The sequence below is a fragment of the Maylandia zebra genome, linkage group LG13 (genome assembly GCF_041146795.1).
Source record: "Maylandia zebra isolate NMK-2024a linkage group LG13, Mzebra_GT3a, whole genome shotgun sequence".
NCBI lineage: Eukaryota > Metazoa > Chordata > Actinopteri > Cichliformes > Cichlidae > Maylandia > Maylandia zebra.
In genome coordinates, this window is record NC_135179.1 from 21,256,229 (window position 1) to 21,279,535 (window position 23,307).

General features: G+C 40.6%; 1 protein-coding gene across 3 annotated transcripts; it reads right to left on the reverse strand.

Moving 5' to 3' along the window:
* Nucleotides 1-1,576: 1,576 nt before the first annotated feature.
* thbs2a (thrombospondin 2a) lies at nt 1,577-21,319 on the reverse strand. Of its 3 annotated transcripts, none has more exons than XM_004556007.6 (23): nt 20,962-21,319; nt 20,471-20,539; nt 19,730-20,283; nt 19,258-19,342; nt 16,990-17,189; nt 15,558-15,698; nt 15,379-15,472; nt 14,883-15,053; nt 13,823-13,999; nt 13,321-13,494; nt 10,505-10,632; nt 10,261-10,413; nt 8,973-9,191; nt 8,782-8,889; nt 7,124-7,283; nt 6,918-7,036; nt 6,594-6,828; nt 5,357-5,584; nt 4,983-5,254; nt 4,805-4,902; nt 4,526-4,665; nt 3,514-3,544; nt 1,577-3,178 (listed from the first exon to the last, which is right to left on the reverse strand). In XM_004556007.6, exons 2-23 carry the CDS (start codon nt 20,535-20,537, stop codon nt 3,175-3,177), a joined length of 3,558 nt encoding a protein of 1,185 aa, XP_004556064.1. In that variant the 5' UTR covers nt 20,538-20,539; nt 20,962-21,319; the 3' UTR covers nt 1,577-3,174. The 3 variants fall into 3 exon arrangements, with proteins under 3 accessions (XP_004556064.1, XP_012775885.1, XP_004556065.1); XM_012920431.5 differs by having other exon boundaries at nt 20,471-20,542; XM_004556008.5 differs by lacking the exon at nt 3,514-3,544 and having other exon boundaries at nt 20,962-21,318.
* Nucleotides 21,320-23,307: the final 1,988 nt, after the last annotated feature.

Here is a 23,307-nt window from a genome sequence, read left to right on the forward strand (position 1 = left end):
GTAGACCATACTTTGTAACTGACACTCTAAATAGCACATGAATGTTGGAAACAGTGCCCATCCCACACACGTAACATACAGTTCTGGTATCTGTGATGGGCCCTTTTATATAACATACTAACAGAAGGCCTGTTTTTTTTCTTACAAATAATTTAGCGCTAAGATGAACAAAACAATGGACTTCAAAATTATGTCTTATGTGAGTTAATAAATCTGGTGATGTGTTTTATTTTTCCTGTTGTCAATAAGTTACATGAAAACACTAAAACTAGCCATGAATTCACTGTATTTACACCGTTTTACGCCTATCCAAGGATTGATATATTTTGGGGCAAAACTGGACAGGTAGCCAGGCTCGAGCTGATACCATCGTGTTGATGTTGTTACTGGATGAACAAAACTAATTTTTGTCCAGGTAAAGGCCTTAACCCTAACTATAGCCCCATAACCCTAACCCTGACCATAATCACATCCTAACCTCCAATCCTAACCGCCCACTTTTTTCCAGAGTGGACATTGACAGGTTTTTTTTCCAAGTTACCAAGCTATGACATCATAACAACGTGATTGGTCAAATGCAATGTTGATCCGAGAACAACACCAATACAAGGATATTAGATAGACCAGGTACCAGGTTTTCCCATAAACAAATCCCATGTTTAAGAGCAAAAAAGGAGACAGGTAAAAATTTGAATTGACAATAATTCAAATGGATGTTTCTTTCTTTCTATTTTTATTTAGAAATAAAAATAGAAAGAAAGAAAAATCAATTTGAATCATTTTTATTATTTATTTATTTATTGCTAATATTATTACATGCTATTATTATTACATTATATATAATTACATTCATGTATGTTATTATTATTATATTTTTATTCTTTATTTTTATTTAATTAGAAATAAAAATACAGTTCTGGAGAAAAAAACTCAACAGATCTCTCCCACAGGGTCTTGTTGTGGTCCTGGTATTCTGTTGGTTTTGTTGTGTCACTTTGACTTTTAGTTTCTTTATGTTTAGTGTTAGTTCTCATGTTTCAGTTTTACTTTGACGGTTTGTTTTTCTGGATTCCTGTTTGGTTTTTCCTTTTGGAAGAGCAAGGCTCACTTTTCATTATTTCATCTGCCTCCATTTACTACATTGGGGTCGTCCTCTCCCCACGACCCTAATACAGCTTTATAAACTGTTTTTTGCTTAGACTTCTTCTTGCAATAGGAAGAAAAAGTTCTTTCCTAACTACACTTATAGATACATGGTCAAAACGAGTTGGCATGACAACCGTGCCCTGCTCGGCCAGCTTCCAGATGTATTTCTTTCTGATTCTGATATTTTTCTTTGGTATGATTCAAAACCACATGAATAAACCACACTGTTGTACTGGGTAATATGTTTCTTCATTAACACACACACAGGCATCGGCAATGTCACAAACACCTGCTGCCATGAATTTCCACTAGAGCAACAAACGTCTTATTCTGTTGCACAAAAATAATTCCCAAGAAATGACCAATTCCTCACAACAATGCCCAGCTATGACAGTATTTCTAATCCTGTCAATTGTCATGATAAACAACATGGTGTAAAAGTGTTTTATTAAGAAACAGAACAATCTTACACTATTGTTTGTAGAAAACGTATATCTAACAACACAAGTATACAAAAAAAAACACATTTACAGTTTGTGCATTGCAAATAAAAAAAATGAACAGGATGGAAACCAAACATGGAGAACATGAATGCTGTTCAGACTGACGACAGCGAAGTTGTATGCAAACACATCCTTAATCCACACAATCACGCAGTCACACTTTTAGAGACCTTCATCTGGATTCCTTTTCAATCAACACTATGATGTTTCACAAGATCCATAAGCGATATTTATGACTAATGTAGAAATGAAAATGTAGTTTGTACAAAATGCTTTCACTGTAGTTGATCTTCACGAATCAACCGTTCAAAGTGGCTTATTTCCAGATCTCCAACTCTCAAATGTTAATGTTACACATTTGATTTAATATCAGTCATTTCATTACAATATTTTTGAGCAATGTCACTATTTCAGTCTACTTTCTTTGCTTTGTGTTGCGCATAAAAGTTTCCAAATCGAGTCAGAAAGGCGTTTCTGCGATGGTGCCAGTAGCCTAATTAGCAGCTGCTTTTTGGTGAGAGACTATTTAAAAGATAAAAAATTTGCAGTAATGTGTTAAATCCATTTGAGGACAGCGAGGCTGTCTGGACAGCTAAGTAAATAAACTACCAGAATTAACTCTCTTTGGCAGCTACCGTGACCTACATAAACATCTGCTTCGTGTTTATTTTCGTGATTATTGAAAAGCAGCTGGTGTTTATCTTTATGCTACAGTTACTTAACTGACACACTTGAAAAAAAAAAAATCAATGACTGACAAATTTGAAAAACTAACAAGTACAGGAAGTGCATGAAGACACTAAAAAAATCTGGCAACGCTAATATGTTTTATCTTGACGTCTGTGGTATTCAATTATACGTTTTGTCAGTGTAAACAAATAAATAATTATTTACAAAACTAGGAAAAAAAATGCCAACGAACAAAACAAGCAGAGCATAAATAATTTACAAAAGGAATTATAGTACAGACTTAGTATAAACATCTTTGGCACTTACTCGTCGTTCACTCAAGTTGTACATGAAAAGCACATTTAGGATGAAAAGAATAAGGAGAAGCTATAATGGAGTTAAGGCGGGTAAATGATTATGATTTGATTACAGTTTATGTTTGTCAAACACTGTATGATCAGTTCAGCAAAAAAAAAAGAAGAATAAAGGCAGAGAACAGCCGAGTCACTCACATCAAGCTGTAGGAAATCACAAACAGCATCTAAGAGGTTGTACAATGAATTTAAAGATGTAGAATAGGTACAATAGTTTTAATTAGATATTCGGTAGAGGCTTTTTTAAAAACAAATAAACAAAAAAAACACATGTTGATCAGTTTTTTTTCCTTTCTCAGCTTCGGCAAAACTGAAATGTGCCACTGTTTCTCCTCCAGTGGATGAATCAAGGCGAAAACATGGAAGTATGCGAAGTCTGATTTACATTGACATGGATTCAGCGATGACGTGATGTTTACTCGGAGAGATTCTTGTCTTTTGCCATCAGATGTTTTCTTTTTTTCTGTTTCTACTTGATTCAGTTATCTGTAGAAAGATGGAAAAATATCTTCCATTACTGCCACATTTACAATTAAAACTCAGTGAGCCCCTGAGTCAAAGTGCCAGAGTGCAGCAACAACATTAGCATTGTGTGCGTCAAAAAAGCGTGTCTCCAGTAAATGTGGCTGTGATTGTGAGAAGAAGAAAAAAAGCTGCAGACTCATTTTCCACAGTTTAGCGCTAAGTAGAAGATCTGAAGTCCTTGGATGAACACACAAGGATTTTCACAATGCTTCTGGGGCATTGTTCATGGGCAGGGTGGCAAGCAGAAATATAGCGTGACAGCAAACAACACAGCACAGAAACCCTCTCACCATTACCTTGTGAGCACGGTTGGCAACTCCGGCTTATCTGAGGTTTGAAACAAGATGTGGTTGGTTGAAAGAGTTCTACATTTTTAACTCTTCAGTTGCATTTATGTTATTCAAATGACCACACTGCTATAATAAACTATGTAATTTTTATGTAGGCGTTTGGTGTTTAACACCTAAGCCAATGTTATTAATACAAAATTTCTACAATTTAACATGATCTGTTAAATACGTTTTAGGGACAGAACACATTAAAGCTTAAAATCAGTGGCATCCTAGGACTGTCAAATAACACATTGTCATTGGCAATGGAGCACAAATTTCAAAATTTGTAAAAAACTTTTTTAGAAATTAAAATGATATTGTTTTTCATTAGGTAAATAACAAACTCATGTTTTTAGACCCAAATTGGACTTAAATCAGCCACCAAATAACAGTCATATTTGTAATCTTAATCAAAAAATGATAAAGTGCTTTACTATTTTTTTCTTTTTTGTAAAAAAAAAAAGAAAAAAAAAGGAAATGTAAAACTTCACGAACAAAAAACAATAATTATATTTTGGCTTTAAAAATATAATTTCGATTAAAGAGCTTGTACGTACTGGTGGATTACCAATATATTGAAAAAGTGATTTGGGTAATAACCAGTATTGTTAATTTAGGGCAGCTGTGGCATAAACTTTAGATAGAGTTGTGAGCTAATAAATAAATCTAATAAACAGATTCAGTTAGCTTAGCTTATTTTGTTTAAAACAAACTTAAAATATTACAAATTTTCTCCATTTAATGTTTGCTTACTTTAGTTTATGTAATTATTTACAGTGAAATGGGGAAGGGCCCCACTTCTGGCACCCTTGCTTTCCACTCTTAATATCAATATAGCTGCTATTTTCACTCAACTAGCATTCTTGATGAACTGATTTCAGCTTTATGCAACACTTGAGTTGCTCACACATATCCATGGGTAATTTATAACAAAACAGAAACATTTGTGGTTATAATTTTAAGTAATTGTGCTTACCTCTGCATTCATACTTGAGGTCAGAGAAGAACACCAGCTCTTGTGAGAAGACAAACAAGCCTAATCTTCCTCCGGCAAAGGTCTTATCATAAATCGGTCCCGAGTCAGCCATAATCTGTTTGCCTTCATAGACCACTACCCTGGAAAACACAAGAAAAACTTCCATGTTTTAATGTCTTGAGACTAAAAAGCTGCATGTCATCAAGTGACTTAAAGGAGGCCTGTAATCAGAGACAGAAAAACATGGGCTTTCCTGTTGTGATCAGCTGTACTTCATACCTTATAAACCCGGTCTTTGGTCTGTGGATGAGATGCCACCTGTAAGCTGTGTAATCCTTCCAACCAATGTTTTTGGGGTCATGCCACAGGGTCCGCACCTTAAAATAGTTAACAACACTAAAATCAATACTGATACAGGCATTGTAACACACCACTTTGCATTTAGATCGCAGCCCACCTGTCCTGGAGTGTTGCCCGTGTGCCACAAAGCATTCCTGAGGTATTCTCCAGTGCCAGTGGTCGAGTTCACAACTTTGAGTGAAACCCCAGAGATGCCAAACGCCTTGGATGGTTTGTCCTCCCAATAGGTCTGTGTGATCTGCTTCCACATCACAACGTAAAAGCGCCCACTCGACTGGTAACCAAAAACAAAGCCTGCATAGTCGTCATCTCTGTCGGTGTTCACGTACATCGTTCCACTGAAATCCACAGCGCTGAACTCATCAAAACCTGTGATGAGGTGAGCAAGTGTTACACTCACAGAGCTCTGGACACTTAAATGGAGTTTCAAATATTTTAAAAAGCAAAGGGAAACATATGTGCACTGCTCACCTACTGCAATGCCTGGGTCAGAGTTAGCAGTCTGAACTAACTCCTTGCCCTGATGTCTGACCACCCAGTTGGGATCAATTTGTGTGGTTCCTTTAGGATCCAGATGCACCATCTGGAATTTCCTGAAGTCTGTCACACTGATGGCATTGTTCTCAGGACACACATCGAGGATATCTGGGATACTGTCATTGTCAAAGTCATCTTTGCATGCATCCCCTCTTCCATCACCTAATAAAGGAGAAGAATATAAAATTATATTAAAATCATTTTAAAATGTTTCACCTAATTTAAATCATATCTGAAACAAACTATTGAATAGGTTGGAAAAATATCTACGGCAGCTAATGCGAGGATCATAACACTCCCACTGCAGTGACTGTTGAGGAGGTCCTCCAACTAAATATTAAAAATGAATGGAAGTATAGCAGTTCTTCCCAGAAAACTGTCCCAAGTACCACTGCCAAGTCTGATGAAGCAAATCAGCCATCTTCTCATGCTGTGACAACTTCCACTGAAACTTCTTAGTATCTGAAGCCTGAAGTCTATTAGAGCCAGGCTGCAGGCTGGGAACTCATGAGGGAAAGGATGCCAGTAGCTAATGAGGGCCACTGCATGGAAGTAGCTTGCCGTCTTCTGTCATCATCTTTGCTATTGAGCAAGAAGCTCAAACGATTCTATCAAATAAACACTATTTGACAAACGGCAAAGGGTGTGAAAGCATCAGGGGCTTTCTCCTCTGCAGTCTGTTTTCAGTTACAGACAGCTGCACAAACTCCAGGTAACCCTGCTTAAATTGGGCACTGTGGACTAATCACAGGCTAAGGCTAAATGGAATAAAAACTTCACAGCCTGATGGTGCCCTCCAAGGCAGCTCACTGAAGTCATGGAGAATGACATCATCCGTGCCAAGCCGGTCACTGACTCTTTCCACAACCACCAAATTTCACACCTGCTGCAGTGAAAGTAACCGCTAACTCTAAAAGCAGCTGGTAGAGGGCATAGGGAAGAAGAAATGTGAAATAAGTCTGAGCGCATAGAGATACTATTTAAGCAAGTAGTCTCAAAATTTTAACAGACTTTTGTTAATATAAATCTTAAGAATGCTACTAAAAGAAGTACACCATTGAATATTTATGCTATAAATCCATGCTAAAAATAGTTGATATCACTCATGTTTCAACTTCTTGTATGGATGTGACACTGCTGCCTTTAAGACTAATACATGCACCATCCTCACCATCAGAGTCCTCCTGGTCTTCGTTGGGTGTTAGCCTGCAGTTGTCTCTGTCGTCAGGTATACCGTCGTTATCGTCATCGTAGTCGCATGCGTCTCCTTTGCCGTCCTTATCGTGGTCAGCCTGGTTTGAGTTGGCCACATAAGGACAGTTGTCTAGATTGTTCTGATGCCCGTCTTCGTCAATGTCCTGGCTGTTGTCGCACTGATCTCCAACCAGGTCATTGTCTAGGTCTGTCTGTTGGATGAATACAAGGATCAGAATGTTAATGCAACATCTATTGACTGTATTGGAAAAAGCCATAATTTACAGTGTGTATAGTTTACCTGGTCAGGATTGTGTAGCAAAGGGCAATTGTCACACTGGTCGCCGACACCATCCATATCAGTGTCCTTCTGGTCAGTGTTGTACACATAGGGGCAGTTATCATTCTCATTAAGAATTCCTGAGAAAAAAAAACAAATTTAAAGTTGCTATAGTTAATTATAGTAGACTGAATACAACATGTCGTCTACATTTTTAGCTATTTTACCATCTCCATCGATGTCCACTGCACAGGCATCCCCTTCTCCATTGTGGTCGGTGTCAATTTGAGCAGGGTTGTGTTCATAGGGGCAGTTGTCACAGCGGTCACCAACTTCGTCCTTGTCAAAGTCAAACTGGCGAGGATTGTAAAGCAGGGGACAGTTGTCCTGTCGAAGAAAGCACATGCTAGCTAAGTAATGTTTTGACAGTCATGAGCCGAATCATAATGAGTGCACTGATGAGAACGTATTTGGATTTGCATAAAGTTCGTTTCTGATTTGGTCAGTAACATTAGTTCTCATCTCACTGCATCTCTGCTGGGTTGAGATGTCATAACATATGAATCACATCATTTTCACTTATTCATCAAGCCAGTAAGTAACCCTTTTTGGCTTATAGAAAATATTTCATCATGAGATAATGCTGACCACTCAAAAGGTTGCAGTGACAAACCCTTATGTTAGCAAAGTGGCTGAACTTTCAGGTGCTCCTTACTTCCACAGCAGATGGTTCTACATACTTTGGCACAGTTTTTTTTTTTTACACCAAATGTCCTTCATGACACAAACCCCACACTTATCCAGCCTTGTGACCAGCAAAAGGAGCAGACAAGCTGCTCAAACTGGGTGTGCGTCTCCTCCTGGTCTCAAAGCCAGTTAACTATGCTACTAGCAAACTATGCTAGCAAAAGTCCCCTTGCTATAGGATTCGGTGGTTTGTAGCTTTTCTTTATGTTTTCAAATTTATCCGTAGAATATGTTTCCTATAATGTTTATGGATTTCTACAAAGGCTGTATATGTTGTTTGCGCAATGGAAATGGCGTAACACATTAATTAACTAGCAAACTGCACATTTATTAGGTAGAACTTGGCCGTATTTTTATTTTCAGACTTTAATGAGACGTGTTGCCTTATGTCAAGGCCAACCAGACACTCACTATAAATCTGATTCATATTAAGTCTCATTTTTATTTGGAGAGGAAACAAAAAAGTGGTTTGACAATACTCTAATTAGTATTTGAGTTCAACTCAATATTGTATGTAACCTAGAGTTATTTAGTATTGCCCAAGGTTATTGGGTATTCTGACTGTTGCACTAATAGTATTTCAAAGTTTATTATTTTTAAATATTTAATTTTTTTATGTTTAGAATAGACGACTGTCTTTATATTGTTCTAGCCTCTAAAAGTATGCCTTAAAGATTTGCTTTGAAGAAATTTGTTACTTTAAAAATAGTGATATAAAACCTCTAGACTTTTCCTTTTTAATGCACTGATGAAAAAAATAACATTATAGGCTCTTCACTTATGTCCAGTTTAATTAGTCCAATAATTTCACTAAGGTTTACTTTGCTATTAAGCATCAAATCTCCAGTCTGTCCTGTAAGTTATATGCTTATTACTGAATTGTGTTCATCCTTATGTTTGAACATGATGTCCGTTGTGGGCTGCAGTTGGCACAAAAGTTCAATAACAGGATATCACTCGAGTGGTACGACATTCCCCCCAATCATGCTCTCCGTGGGTGGATGGATGGATTGGGTTTACCATGTCGAAAAAAATTTGTTTGTTTTAGACAAATCATATCCAATTATTGATTTTTTAAAGTCTCTCCACTTTTTTAGGATGCTGCTCACCAGTTTGTAAAAATGAAAAGATCTCATACCCTTTCATCCAGAATTCCATCATTATCATCATCCTTGTCACAAGCATCTCCTTGACCGTCTCTGTCAAAGTCTTCTTGTCCAGAGTTGGGGAGGCTAGGGCAGTTATCCTGAAATAGTGGCAGTAAACGGTTGACTTTTGCAGTTCAGTTTGGCATCACTGGATTGAATGTGGCAATATTCAGTGAAATACCTTCTTGCAATGGTAAGTGGCATTAGCACCACACACAAGGTTCTGATTGGGCCAGCCATCCAAATCAGAGTCTTCACCACAAATGAAGCCATCTCCAGCGTAACCCGTCCTACACTCACACTTGTACATTGGATCACTGAAGTGGCTGATGTAGATGCATTCGGCATATTTGTGACAGTTGTGTGTCCTGTCCTTACATGGGTTCTCAGGCTCACATACCTAGATTAAGAAAAACAGAGAAGTTAGATGGAATTTCTTACAAGACACAGTTTTCTTACATATTTTCCATTTTGCTGTTTTTTAAATGTGAAGAGTATTTATTTTACCACTATTCCTGGCAGCTTGTTTTGGGGACTAGCCCTCCAAACAGGGACACCTCAAACTGAGGTGACTGGTTAAAGAAAAACATTTTTCAAAAAAGTGTGGAGCACTTGTGATTTTATGACATGGGTACAGCATATATTCCAAAACAACCTACTGTTCTCCATTTTTTCTTCACAAACTATTCACAGCTGCCACTTATTACCAGATGATGAACCTAAAGTTTGAATGCCACTGCATGAGCTCATAGAGCCAAAAGAGACAGGGAGGCCTTTGATCAGAACTGTGAAATGGAGCCTCTTAATGCCAGCAATGAGACAATTCCCCTTTTCCCAAATCAATTACTGTCAATTGGGGCATCAAATCAAAGACAGGCAGCTACAGAGGCCAAGAAGTGACAAACTGCCCCATGAGGGATGTTATGCAAGTAGTGGTCAAAGTGACACGTTTTTCAGTTTTCCAGGGACTCATTGATCAGAAAAGAGATGAAAACCGTTGTGTTCCAATAAAGTAGTTAATGTGGCATATTTGACAAGTCATATTAAAACTTTTAGTAGTTTTGACAGGGTTGGAAAGAGAGAGATGTAGGCCACAGAGACAAAAGAAAAACATAGCTTTATGACAGTGAACTGATACAGTACAAGGAAGGAAAAATAACCATTCATATCCACCTCTCATTTTAAAAGTTTAAAGCTACTCACGCTGTCATTTTACTTACAAATAGTGGGTCAAGGTCAACCCCATTCATTCATTCCTATATACACAAACTCTCTCTAAAAATAAGGCTTTTAAATCCCCTGAAGTGCTGCTCCAGTCATTTATAAATGTGACATCCAGAAATCCACACATATGCTTATCCAAATCTCCCTGGAGCTAAATCCACATTATATGCTTTATTGTTTTTTGAGTGGTTTCATACCAGTGGTCTATTAAGAGCACTGAAAAAAAAAAGCTAACATCAACTCACTTGTTTGTTCTTCTTGGCAGCCTCCACACCCATACCAAAAGGCTGGGTGCCCTTGTAGCGCTTTGGACAGGGCAAGCAATGGAAACCTGGATCAGTGTTGACACAACGCTGCATTCCATTCACTTTGTAGCAAACATCAGACACCATGTCACACTAGAGGAGAGAAAAAAAATCATCAGCAAAATACAAGCAGGTCTTTTTATGAATAAAGTGCAGCTAGCTTATGAAAAATAGTAACTTTTACCTCATTAATGTCTTCACAGTGGGTACCATTTCCACGAAATCCAGCAGGGCACGGGCCACACTCCCACGAGCCATCGGCAGAGCTGCTGCAGTCCACTCCCGCAAAACATGGGTTGGACAGACAGCCATCTGCAAGAGGTTTAGATGATGAGAATGGATACATACAGTGGGGCAAAAAAGTATTTAGTCAGCCACCGATTGTGCAAGTTCCCCCACTTAAAATGATGACAGAGGTCAGTAATTTGCACCAGAGGTACACTTCAACTGTGAGAGACAGAATGTGAAAAAAAAATCCATGAATTCACATGGTAGGATTTGTAAAGAATTTATTCGTAAATCAGGGTGGAAAATAAGTATTTGGTCACCTCAAACAAGGAAAATCTCTGGCTCTCACAGACCTGTAACGTCTTCTGTAAGAAGCTTTTCTGTCCCCCACTCGTTACCTGTATGAATGGCACCTGTTTGAACTCATCATCTGTATAAAAGACACCTGTCCACAGCCTCAAACAGTCAGACTCCAAACTCCGCCATGGCCAAGACCAAAGAGCTTTCGAAGGACACCAGGAAAAGTATTGTAGACCTGCACCAGACTGGGAAGAGTGAATCTACAATAGGCAAGCAGCTTGGTGTGAAAAAAATCAACTGTGGGAGCAATCATCAGAAAATGGAAGACATACAAGACCACTGATAATCTCCCACGATCTGGGGCTCCACGCAAGATCTCATCCCTTGGGGTCAAAATGATCATGAGAACGGTGAGCAAAGATCCCAGAACCACACGGGGGGACCTGGTGAATGACCTGCAGAGAGCTGGGACCAAAGTAACAAAGGTCACCATCAGTAACACTCTACAACGGCAGGGAATCAAATCCCGCAGTGCCAGACGTGTTCCGCTGCTGAAGCCAGTGCATGTCCAGGCCCGTCTGAAGTTTGCCAGAGAGCACATGGATGATACAGCAGAGGATTGGGAGAATGTCATGTGGTCAGATGAAACCAAAGTAGAACTTTTTGGTATAAACTCAACTCGTCGTGTTTGGAGGAAGAAGAATACTGAGTTGCATCCCAAGAACACCATACCTACTGTGAAGCATGGGGGTGGAAACATCATGCTATGGGGCTGTTTTTCTGCCAAGGGGACAGGACGACTGATCCGTGTTAAGGACAGAATGAATGGGGCCATGTATCGTGAGTTTTTGAGCCAAAACCTCCTTCCATCAGTGAGAACTTTGAAGATGAAACGAGGCTGGGTCTTCCAACATGACAATGATCCAAAACACACCACCCGGGCAACAAAGGAGTGGCTCCGTAAGAAGCATTTGAAAGTCCTGGAGTGGCCTAGCCAGTCTCCAGACCTCAACCCCATAGAAAATCTGTGGCGGGAGTTGAAAGTCTGTGTTGCTCGGCGACAGCCCCAAAACATCACTGCTCTCGAGAAGATCTGCATGGAGGAATGGGCCAAAATACCAGCTACTGTGTGTGCAAACCTGGTAAAGACCTATAGTAAACGTTTGACCTCTGTTATTGCCAACAAAGGTTATGTTACAAAGTATTGAGTTGTATTTTTGTTATTGACCAAATACTTATTTTCCACCCTGATTTACGAATAAATTCTTTACAAATCCTACCATGTGGATTCATGGATTTTTTTTTCACATTCTGTCTCTCACAGTTGAAGTGTACCTCTGGTGCAAATTACTGACCTCTGTCATCATTTTAGGTGGGGGAACTTGCACAATCGGTGGCTGACTAAATACTTTTTTGCCCCACTGTACAAGGGAAAACTTTTAATTTTTACTTTTAATTTGTAATGCTTATCTTAAGTTAATGCTTAATCACCTTTCCAAAATCTACAGTAGCAACACAGACAGTATAAAAATTGGAAGTAGCAACCGTGACATCATCCACTGGTTTCTGAAGGCATGGGCGTGTCTAACTAAGCCATTAACTAATCATCTATGGTTAATCATCATATTTGAACTATAATAATATCACGATTTACAAAATAAGAGTCAATTTTTTTTAATATGACCCAAAGTGAGACCATAAACTCACCAGGAAAGTTTTCACTGAGGTCAATCTTCCCATATACGTCTATTGGATCAGAAGTTTCTTTTGCAACCACAGCTACTGCCATCTGGTGGCTTTCAGGTAGAATGGAGGTTCAAAGCGCTTCCACATTGGCTTCATTTTTCTGAACTGGAAACTATATTCTGGTTTTATGCAGGTTTTGAAACCAACTCACAAAAACTTTCCTTTTATATTAAAATAAGGGAAAGGTTTTTGAGGTTTTTTTTGCCAGATTTTTCACTTTAATGCAGCCGAGGTAATCAGCGTGGTGCTGGTTATTGTTAACACAGAATTATTACTAGTAAGGTAATCTTTTTTTCCCCCAGTGTAGCTGGCAGAACCCAGATTTCCTCTTCCATCTGCCAGTCATTGTTTACAGGTGAAGTCACATCGTTAAACAAGCTCAGAAAAAAAAATCTATCTAATTATAAAGACACATATGGCAGCACAAGAAAATGGCTGTGCAAAACAGATGTTTGGATGTTTTTTCCATCATAAAGACTAAAACAATCAAGCTGATCATTACAGTCAACAGCTGACAGCAACTTGCACAGTACACATTAGTACACATTCCAAGTACCTCAGCTGACTGTTTGCATTACAGGAGAAATCCTAAAATCACTACAAATGCCAGAACATATGTCAGTGCAATCCCTCTGCTACATAAAAATGTTTCAGCGTGGGCCAGTGGATCTGTGAACCCAGTCACCTAAGTAGCTAAAACCATAATGCAGAGTGACTAATGCTCACCAATAGGGCAGTCATTCTTGTTACAGCTGTCTCTGTCGACCGCTTCTCCAAAACATTTCTTGCCGCCGTATTGAGGTTCAGGGCTGTTGCACTCACGGGAACGACTTTTGTGCCCCCCTCCGCAGGTCGCTGAACAGGTTGCCCATGGAGACCACGGTCCCCAGCCACCATCAACTAAAAAAACAGGGGAGACAGATGCATAGCAGCAAGTCACTTTGACACAAAGTGTTTTATTCATGCCACATTTTTATTCTGTTGTTTCTAAACAAGAAATAAAAAGTTCAGAAGCCTGGAACTTAATACTGCATGAGCGAACATACTGAACCGATCTGGACCAACGTTTGCACCAAGACTGACATGATGACAGTCTGAAACACATGGGGAATGTTGCCTTAGGGGAACCACAAGGCACGAGGGAAGTCCGGCTGCTGGGCACATATGCTAGCCACTGTAATGGAGATGCTGCTTTTGAGTGTTTCCCTTCACAAGATGAAATACTCACTGGGACATGGCTTGGCAGTGCAGCCCTGGGTCTCTCTTCCACTGCCCTCACAGTCTCTGCCTCCCAGCTGTGGCACAGGAGCATTGCAGTGTCGTATTCTCGTGATCTGCCCCTCGCCACAGGTCACCGAGCACGACGACCACGGGGACCACAAACTCCACCCTCCGTCCTGGCGAACTGGGCATCAACAATCAGACATGTCACGCAGCAGTCAAACACATATGTGTTGCGTTATCCTCCAGATTTCCATTATAGTACTTACAGACATGTATAATTTGCCAGAGTTAGGAAAAAAGGAGAGAAAAGAGCACCATATTTTCTACAAGTAAACATTATGCGATGCTGGTGATGATGGCTCACTTTCAAAGATGTTCTAAGACGCTTGAGCCAGTATTTTTGTCATTGTGGGTAAACAATCTTCCAGTGGTTAGGCTGATTCAGTCACTCACACAGATGGAGTGTACTGCTAGCTTCAAGCAATGACACATGCTGATTCTATAACTTCTCAAAAAAAAAACCACAACACAAAAAAACCCGTTCAGCAGTTTTTGTTTCCAGCACAAATCTACCAAAATCACCACACCTCACTTAATAGGACATTAATTATCAGATTCATTAATATTTTATAATATTGCATGGAAAGCTGCGGTGAGTCACTGCACTGTGGAACACCCTTTTAGCCAGTGATTTATTTGGAGTTAACTGTGACTGGGCACACCCTGCAGCCCAACCGTGAGATCCAGCTCTTCACTTAGATTCATCCACTCAAAGACGGATCCAGATTTATGAAGGAGAAAACTTTTGCAATTCTGAGGCTCTCATCTCATATTTAACTCACTGCTCGGTTTTTCCACAGTTTCATCATCTCCCCCCCCCCCCCCCCCCCCCCCCCCACTCCTCTCACTTATCATAACGCTATTTGTTTTAGATTACTGCCAGTGGTGCATACTGTGGTTGAGATAATATCGGTGCAACAGTTACTACTGGATGCCACAGTTCAAATAAAAACTGAGTGAGTCAAGACAAAGCGTTGAAAAAAGAAGAAAGAACAAATCCTCACCACGGCTGTCGCATTTGCCCAGACTGCACTTGCGGGTCTGGATAGAAGGTCCCGTGCAAGGATTGCTGGTTGCGTCGCAAGAACGGCCCCTCTGTTGAGTTCCTATCCCACAGGTCACTGTGCACTCTGTCCACTCTGACCACGGGGACCATCCATCGTCACTGTCCATAGCTGGAACATGTAAATGCAACATTTTTATGCTCCATCTTTTTGCACAGAACAGTAGAAAAGACTGTGAAAAGTTCATAACTGTAGCTTTTATTCTTTATATCAACTCGTTTATCACATGACATCATCTGAAGAACCCACACTAGACATTTTGAGTGTCTGCTAATAAATATGTGGTTCGCCTCCAAAGACATACTGGCTGCAATAGTCCTGTAGTATTAAACTTTAATATGCATGAAATGCTGTGTTTATAGCACATTGCACCATTAATTTAGAATAGCGTGTATAAAATTGCGTGTTTATGTTGTGAAAGGTCCTGCCTACTTACGCAAACAGGCGGGGCAACACTCGCCATCGATAAAGGACGGGCTGGCACAGGCCACCGGAGGACAGGTGATTTGGTGGCACACGATCTTGGATTCCTGCCACAATTGAACATTAATGATATGTCAGGCTCTTAAACATCCGCAGTAAATCTGCATATAATTCCAGATGACTTGGCACTACCTGACAGGTGCATTTGGTGCAGCTGTCTACAACCCAGTCTTCCTTATCGTCAAACAGGCGGCCATCCTGCCAGCACATGTTTTTCTCTGAGGAGTTCTTCATCCTCCCAAGGGCCTCTTTCATCACTGAGTTTTCTTCTGTCTGAACATACAACAAGTGAGAAAAGAACAGTCAGAAATCTTTAAGGCACACTCAAGATCAAAGGTGCAAAGCCACTGACTGGGGGAAAGATAGTCCTGCTGATGAGCTGATTCATTGAAAATAGCGTGTTTGAGGTTAGTTTCACCAGGTGGGAAGAAGAAACGCGTGTGTTGCTTTTGCAAATGTTATTCTAATAAAAAAAGATGACATTTGTTTAAAATCAAGCTTGATCAGAACCATTTCTTTTTGAGATAAAACAACACTGCGCTAATAAAAACTAAATCAGCACCAAATGTAGCAACCTTGTAACTTTTCTTGGAATCCTTTGTACCAAGCTATTTCCCCGTCCAGCTCAGCTCATGCTTAGATGCTTTACTTTACTTCAACTAGTCATTGAAAAAAAATCTGATAACTTAAATGGATGAGAAACAACAGAAAAAGACTAAAAAGTTACACCCACTTAAAGAATCTACTCAATTTTTCCCTTGTTGCTGCAGATTATAAAACTCTGAACTTCTTTACATGCTCACTACTTCTTTGAAAACAGCTTACTGAAAAGTGCTGCTTAGTTACGCACATTACCTCCTATCCAATTGGAGACCAGGCTGAGCTCCTCAACACTTGGGAACTATCAGTGGATAAAGTACTGCCAAAGATTTTCGGGGGGATATGAGTGCGTATGTGTGTGTTCATCCTCCTCTTGGAAAAGGGGAGTAAGCAGTGTGTAGCACTAGAATCTAAGACACCACTCGGTCTGGAAGAGCCTCGGGGACCCTTCTCATACCAGCCGTTTCTTTTTTCCCCCTCAAGGTTCATGCCCAGACTCTCTTATTGCTGGGAGGCTCCCAGAGGAAACACATGAGCTGTTTAAACAAAGCCAGACATTAGACCGGACCCCATCACTGCCAGGGGAACACTTCCTATATCCACATGTAACATGTCATAAAATCTGTCTGACTCACGCTGCCTCAGATAGGAGGAGTCATATGGGTTCAGCTGTCACAGGCGACTCTATAAACACTCCTGTGGCTACTCACTGTTTACTTTAAAACCAATGTGGGTTACCTAGTAACCTAATTCAGGCCTCTTTACCTTCAGGCTAACACGCGGAGGGCTGAGTCATCTGTTTTCCTAAAATGTTGTTTTTTTTAAAGAGTTAAATATTTCTTCCATCACACCAGAGCCACCAATTTTACATTTACTGGCCTGTAAAGTTCAACAAAACAGACAGTAACCCTCTCTAAGACAAATGAAAGTGTTGGCTAGGGTTGATTTATGTGATTTAACTCACCACTTTTTGCAATCCGTCAATAAGGTTGCTGACGACAATGCGCAGGCCTTTGAGCTCCTGGAACATGGTGCTGAGCTCCTCACAGGAGCGTTCACACATTTCTGCGCCCACATCATCCGTCTTCTGACCTATAACGTTTGTAGTGATGGAAGGACTCACGTCCACAATTTCCCCGCTCTCACTCACAATATTGGCATCATCTGGAAGAGCAAATAGCAGATACCAGGGCAAATGGAGGAAAAATAACGCAGGCTGTTGATGGAAAACATGTTTGAGAGATATCACGGTTGAAACGCAAGGACTCAAACGATTTCCTGTTTTTCTGTAGCTGGCCAAAAGATCACAACAATGGCGTAATTGAAATGTTTATTATGTTCCTAAAACCAGATGTCCAGTCAGTGTCGTTCAATTTGGAAAACAAAAAAAATAAAGTGTGTCTGTTTGAAATGGTGATGGTAAATCTGTCAGCCCGAGATGACGGCAGAGCTGGCTGTGGGAGAACAGGACAGGATGGCACTGCAGAGCAGAAATCTCTGGAGTTCCCCGTGTGATGCAAAAACCATATTGTGGACCATAAACCTCGCTAACCTTTCAAATATGTAACCACTTGTGATATGTACTTAAGAGGCTGGGGGTGGCCACACAGATTTATACTTGTTATACTCTTGTCTTGATATCAGCACAAAAGAATTATGTGAAGAAGTATGTGGGCTGCAGCATTTATCAGTCATTATTAAGGCTGAGGACTTTGTAATAAAACCAAGTGTATGTTGAGATATTGAGAAAGGGACCTAACTTTAAACTGCAGTGCTATTAGAAGAACATAATGAGGCCAAATGTGAAGTTCTTTTGCAGTCTACATCTGACTGCTGTGATCTCGGTAGTCAGAAAACCCTACTGAACTTTAATCACATCACAGCTAGCTATACGAATATTCGATGCCCAAAACAAACACACGAGAGACAAATGGAAGCTCCGCAGAACGCCTGTCCTTCAGCCAAGGCGCAACGCGTATCTGCAACTGGTTTGGATCACGCTATGTAAATTGGCGAAGATTAATAGCAGAGCGGGGACTCTAAATCAAGAAGTCATCCAAATTACTGTGTCCTACTGTAGCCAACGCAATGTTTTCTTTCCTCTTCAGTCTGCTGGATTCATTCAAATCTCAGGAGGGCTTCACACTGTGTGCGCGTGAGAATGCGTGAAAGCTCGTCTGTGAAAGCAGTTACACATTCTTCTCTCCCCGATGGACGCTCTCGATTTTGTCAGAGTAGAAAGAGGAAATCGGTTTAAAAAAAAACAAAAAACGAAGAGCAAAAACTGGGGCAATTTTAATACTGTCCAAGTTATAGGGTTGCCTGGATTTATGGGTGACTTTCGGCATGAATTTTCCTAATGGTGCCGAACCCTCTCTGGTACCAGCCAACCAGTGGAAAACTTCCAGGCGCTGGTGACATTTGTTAAACAAATAAACTCATTCAGCTGGAATTCAACAGTGCATGTGGTGACAGAAAAGCATCAACTGCATACCGCATGGTGATTTTCTCTGTCACAGCAAAACCAAAAGGCTCAGTTTCCAGATCTAGTGGTTCTTCGGGATCTCTATCTTTTGAGCTGAAGCCAGTCTTTTGTGTGAGCCCCGCTGAGGATTGCGAGGTCCTTCAGCTGAGAAAAGCAACCCAATCAGCCAATTCGTGACTTCATCCTGTATGTTTGTGTGTACGTCTGTGTGTGTGCAGCTGGAGGTGGAAGCTCCCCACTTTGCAGTATAACATTCACTTTGTCTTTTCTGTTTTCTTTCCCAGGGTATTATCCCAAATCCACTGCCAATGGAAACAAATGTAAGCATCTGTATCTCCTTTTGTTCACCCTGCACGCTGCTCAACCTCAAGCCACTGCAGTGAAAAGCCTGTTGCTGTAAACATGAAGTAATACTGGGATATCTTGCCACATTTCGGATCTGTAAGCTTTTTGATCCATTAAAAAGGAGATGAATTCATGCAAATGGAGTTGACAGAGAATGCTAAACTGTTTGCCGTGGTCGAAGCTTAACAAAATACAGATACTGGGTGCAGGAGAGTTGCATGTGAAAGAGCTTTTAGATCACATCTGCTAGGTATCAGGCATCAAACACTTTGCAAATATAATTATTTTGACTCATCTGTTGGGTTATGAAAAAAAAATCACACAAAAGAGAAAGGGTTTGTCATTCATCCTGGATAGCAGGGCCTTTATAGACCTTAAAAACTAAAACAGACACATTCTTACCTTGCTTGGTAATCTCACAGTCTCTACTCAGCAGGATGTCTTCTATTGAGGTGTCAAAGATGAAGCGCACACTCTGGAGAAGGCCCTGTTTGGTGAGAAAATATGTGTCTCAATCACTTTGACATATTTCAGGCAGGACATTTTCTATACCTAGTGCAAGCATGAGATGGGAATTGGAGCAAACATTTCATGGAAACTCGCTTTTTACCTAATAACATACGTTCCCCCTCATTTCTACACACAAGGGGTAAATTTAAAGTCTAAATTTAGAGTCCTTTCCACACAGAGAAACCAGGGCAACACAGGGAATATGTCAGTCTGTATTTTTGGAAACAGTTGTTTAAACTTTTATTGCAGGGTTAGTGAAGACCACAATTTTGTTTCTTGGACACTGCGAGGGTTGACAAATGCTGGACAAGTAAGGAGTTCCTAGATCTTGGGAAATCGTTCGAATCCACATCCGCTGTCTTACCCTAAAGTGGTTCTCTCGAATGGATCCCTTTGCCACATACATGCGGCTCCCCTCGGCCTTCAGGTGCTCGTAAAATGGCTCATCCAGGATGAAGCTGTCTATGAGGCTGCAGCCGACAAACAGGTTGGCGTTCTCCCCATGAACGTGAAGGGTGATGTTCTTCCACTGCGAGTCGGACAGGTCCACGTCCTCGAATGAAACCACGTTCTGCGAGCCGTCTGCCCAGTAGACCAGGTCCAGAGTGTTGGCGCGTCCGTTGGACACGATCTCAAACTGGCGCCGGCCATCGGGACCCTCCAAACCAATCAGGGTGCCTCGTGAGGAACGGTCCTGGCGTATGCTGGCCACAAACACAAAGCCCTCATTGTTTTGGATCTGATGCAGCATTTGCTTCAGTATGGGTGGGCTAACTGGGGGCAGGTGGTCGAAGCGGATGAAGCGGTAGGCAGGGGCATCTAAGTTCTGGCCCCTGAACTGTTTGGCCCCCAGTGTCCTGCGTGTGATGTCGCTGATTTCAAACAAGTCGAATGATGTCTCATCCTCCTGTTCGCCATCTATACATCAGACAAGAGGAAATGTAACTGGAAAGCTAGAAGAAGAGTTCATGAACTTAAAAGCAGAATGGGAGCAACTGGCAGAGTTTTCGCTAAAACAAAAAACAAAACACTGGAATTGGTGACTCAAATGGAATAATAATAATTATTAGACAGCAATACCACAATCAATCCATTTACAACTCACCTTCAGTTAAAGCTTGAAGGTAATTAAATGACAACAGCAACAAGAAGAGACTTCTCCTGAGTATCATATCTGCTTCAAAAACAAAGACATAGTTTTTGTTAGATTTGTGCCTCTTTTGTCTTTTTTCCCCATCCTTGGTCTCAAATGCTGCACTCAAGTCTCTCAGTCACAGAATGACTGGAAAAAAAGAAGAGAAAAAGCCACATGCAAATACAGGAATAAAATGATAATAACAATAACTCCGGCCAACGAGTTGTTACACAGTTTACAGCTTATTAAACTTTGCAACATTGCACATCAAATTTTATACCCTGTTATGCAGGAAAGAGTCTTTCAGCAGTCCAGCAAGTTTTTCACATTTATTTATCTGTTTGCACTCTGCAGGTAATGAATCACTTACAGCAGCCCTGGTAAATTTGCCCTGTACTGATTTCTCCTCACATAACATTTCAACGATAAGCAGTGTATGCATTCCTAACCTGCTTACTTACCTGACGAATTCAGTATCTTAAAAAAAAGAAATCCGTCAGAGATCCAGCGACAAGAGTAAAAACAAAAAGAGCCGAGGGTAAAAATGAATGAGCAGTGGTATCTCCTGTAAATGCCCGTAAAGAAAAAAAAGAAAAAAAAGAAAACAAAAGTGTACAGTCCACTTTGGTTCACTACATCCACAGTCTGGAGGACCTGAGGCACAACAGTGACCGAGGCGCCCTCCTCCCTCCTCTTATATAGGGGCTCGCACAAAGTCTGTCAATCAAGTGTTTCGGGTCTGAGCAAGTTTGAGGTCGGCTGTTTAAGAGACACAATTACATAATTATCTTCCGATTGCGTAATTTTCTTAGCCGCGATCACACGCGGAGGCTGCTAGGGGGATTCGTGACCCCTCCCCTCCCGTTTTTCGCAGAGATGCCCGCGAGCCCCTCCCTCCCTCCCTAACAAACCCACCTTCCCACTGTGTCCGGTGCGGGCTTTCTCAGGGTAACACACGCAGGGATGTGGGCTGTTTTCCTCTAGAGGGACGAGACACCAAAGCTTCATTAAATGGCTGCACTAACAGCAGGTGGACTTGATAAGTGTATTAATGTGCAGTTAAGGAGAGCAGAATTGGAATTCAGTCGTGAGGTGGAAAGCCGTTGCGCACTTTCCTCAATAATACTGATCTGTGGTAGATTTTAAAACACCTTTTCATCCACACTCATAAACTTAAAGGTATGCCTCATTTCTGCCTTTCAAGTGTGAAAACCTCAACGCTTGCCAAATGTCAATAATTCAAATTGAGAATCCCAGCTATGTCTGCAATGTGAGACAAAAAGAAAATGAAAATGACCCTTTAATACAACAGATTCCCTGGAAGCTTCAATTTTAGCTGGCGAGCAATGGCTTGCGTCTGGAAATTATCTGGTATTGCCAAAGCTTCCCCCTCTGTGTCCGGGAGAGAAACGCTGATACAACGGCTCATTCCTGGAGGCTTTAGAGGGGTCTTGTGGGTAGACCTTTGTGTACCAAAAAGACACAACTGGGGCATTTGGTTTTGGAGTTGGAGACGCGCATTCCGTTCAGGGCTGAAGAACACAAAGTTTCATACCACATGGAATCACTGCCTTTCAACAACATGGATTCACTTGACCTGAAAGATATTAGAAACTGCAGCTCCGAGTCAGACACTCAAGAGCATGGTAAGGATGGTGGATGAAGTGACCAGAAGAAACCTCTTAGGAGCAGAAAATACACCACAGACTTATTAATTGTGGTTCAAAAATGTTTTAGTGTCTTCTGTGGAGAAATATATAGTTAGTTCTACTGAAGCTGTATCTAAATTGCTAAACATTTTATTCCATTTACTTTTCTAAGTGATACCACCTTTAATTTCTAAAACCTGGATTCCCTCTTTTATTGGTAGTAGGCTTAAAAGTAATGAGGTTTTACTAGGGTGGTGGGAAATGGCACAAAAACAGTTTACTGGCATTCTAGGCATCTCTTTAATAAGTACGGAGCTACTGCAGGGCAGATTTAAACAGCGGAAATTAAATTTCAAAATTCTGTATTCACAAGGGAGAAGAGAAGAATAGGTAGCGTGTCTGTATCCATGCCATATTTGTTTGGACGAAATTGGCATGAAGAAAGAAACGAAGAAAAAGAAGGGTGAGAGGTTTTTCATCAGTGGTTCTTTTTTCAACATTTTTGCATCATTTTCTGGGTCAGTTGGACCGCATTAACATCCAGTGCTTACCTAGTAAACAACAGAGATCAAACGTTAATGCAGATTCGTCTATTAAGGCTATAAACACCAAAGATCTGGAAGGAAAGAAGAAATGAAGGTGATGGATGTCAGTTAGGCTGATAAACAACAATAGTTTCCAGTTCTCTTCTCCAAGCTGTGACTTCACCGTGGAGGTTTTAAAAAAAGAAAGAAAGAAAGAAAAAAGTTCAGTGTGACTCAGGATCGTAGTCTTAAAAGGAAATCTGGCACCCAAAATGTTTAAAGTACTGAGAACTGGAGAGAGTGACACATGTAACATGCAAATCTCAAAATTTCTGTAAAATACAACAGTTTTAGGAATGCTGAAGGTAGATTGCGCCCTTTTATTCTTCATAAGATTTACTTTAAATATCCCCTTTAGCACAATCGCGCCAAAAAGCTGAGTAATCCCAATGAAACACATTTGGCCGGAATGACTGGCATTGTAAAATAAGGTTGCATAATCTCCCAAATGCAATGAGGGCTCTGTTTGCATGACATTTGCACTATAATGTATAGTGTGTCTTTCAATATCTGAGAGATGGGGGGGGGGTGAGATGCTACTATCATTATTATGCATTTAATGTGCACTTCACAG

Coding starts and splice junctions, on each gene's coding strand:
- thbs2a (XM_004556007.6), bottom strand. CDS start 20,537: ATGATACTCAGGAGAAGTCTCTTCTTGTTGCTGTTGTCATTTAATTAC. Junction 15,473..15,557: donor GCACCAAATGCACCTGTCAG/GTAGTGCCAAGT, acceptor CAATTGTGGCAG/GAATCCAAGATCGTGTGCCA. Junction 3,545..4,525: donor CCTCAAGTATGAATGCAGAG/GTAAGCACAATT, acceptor TTCAAACCTCAG/ATAAGCCGGAGTTGCCAACC.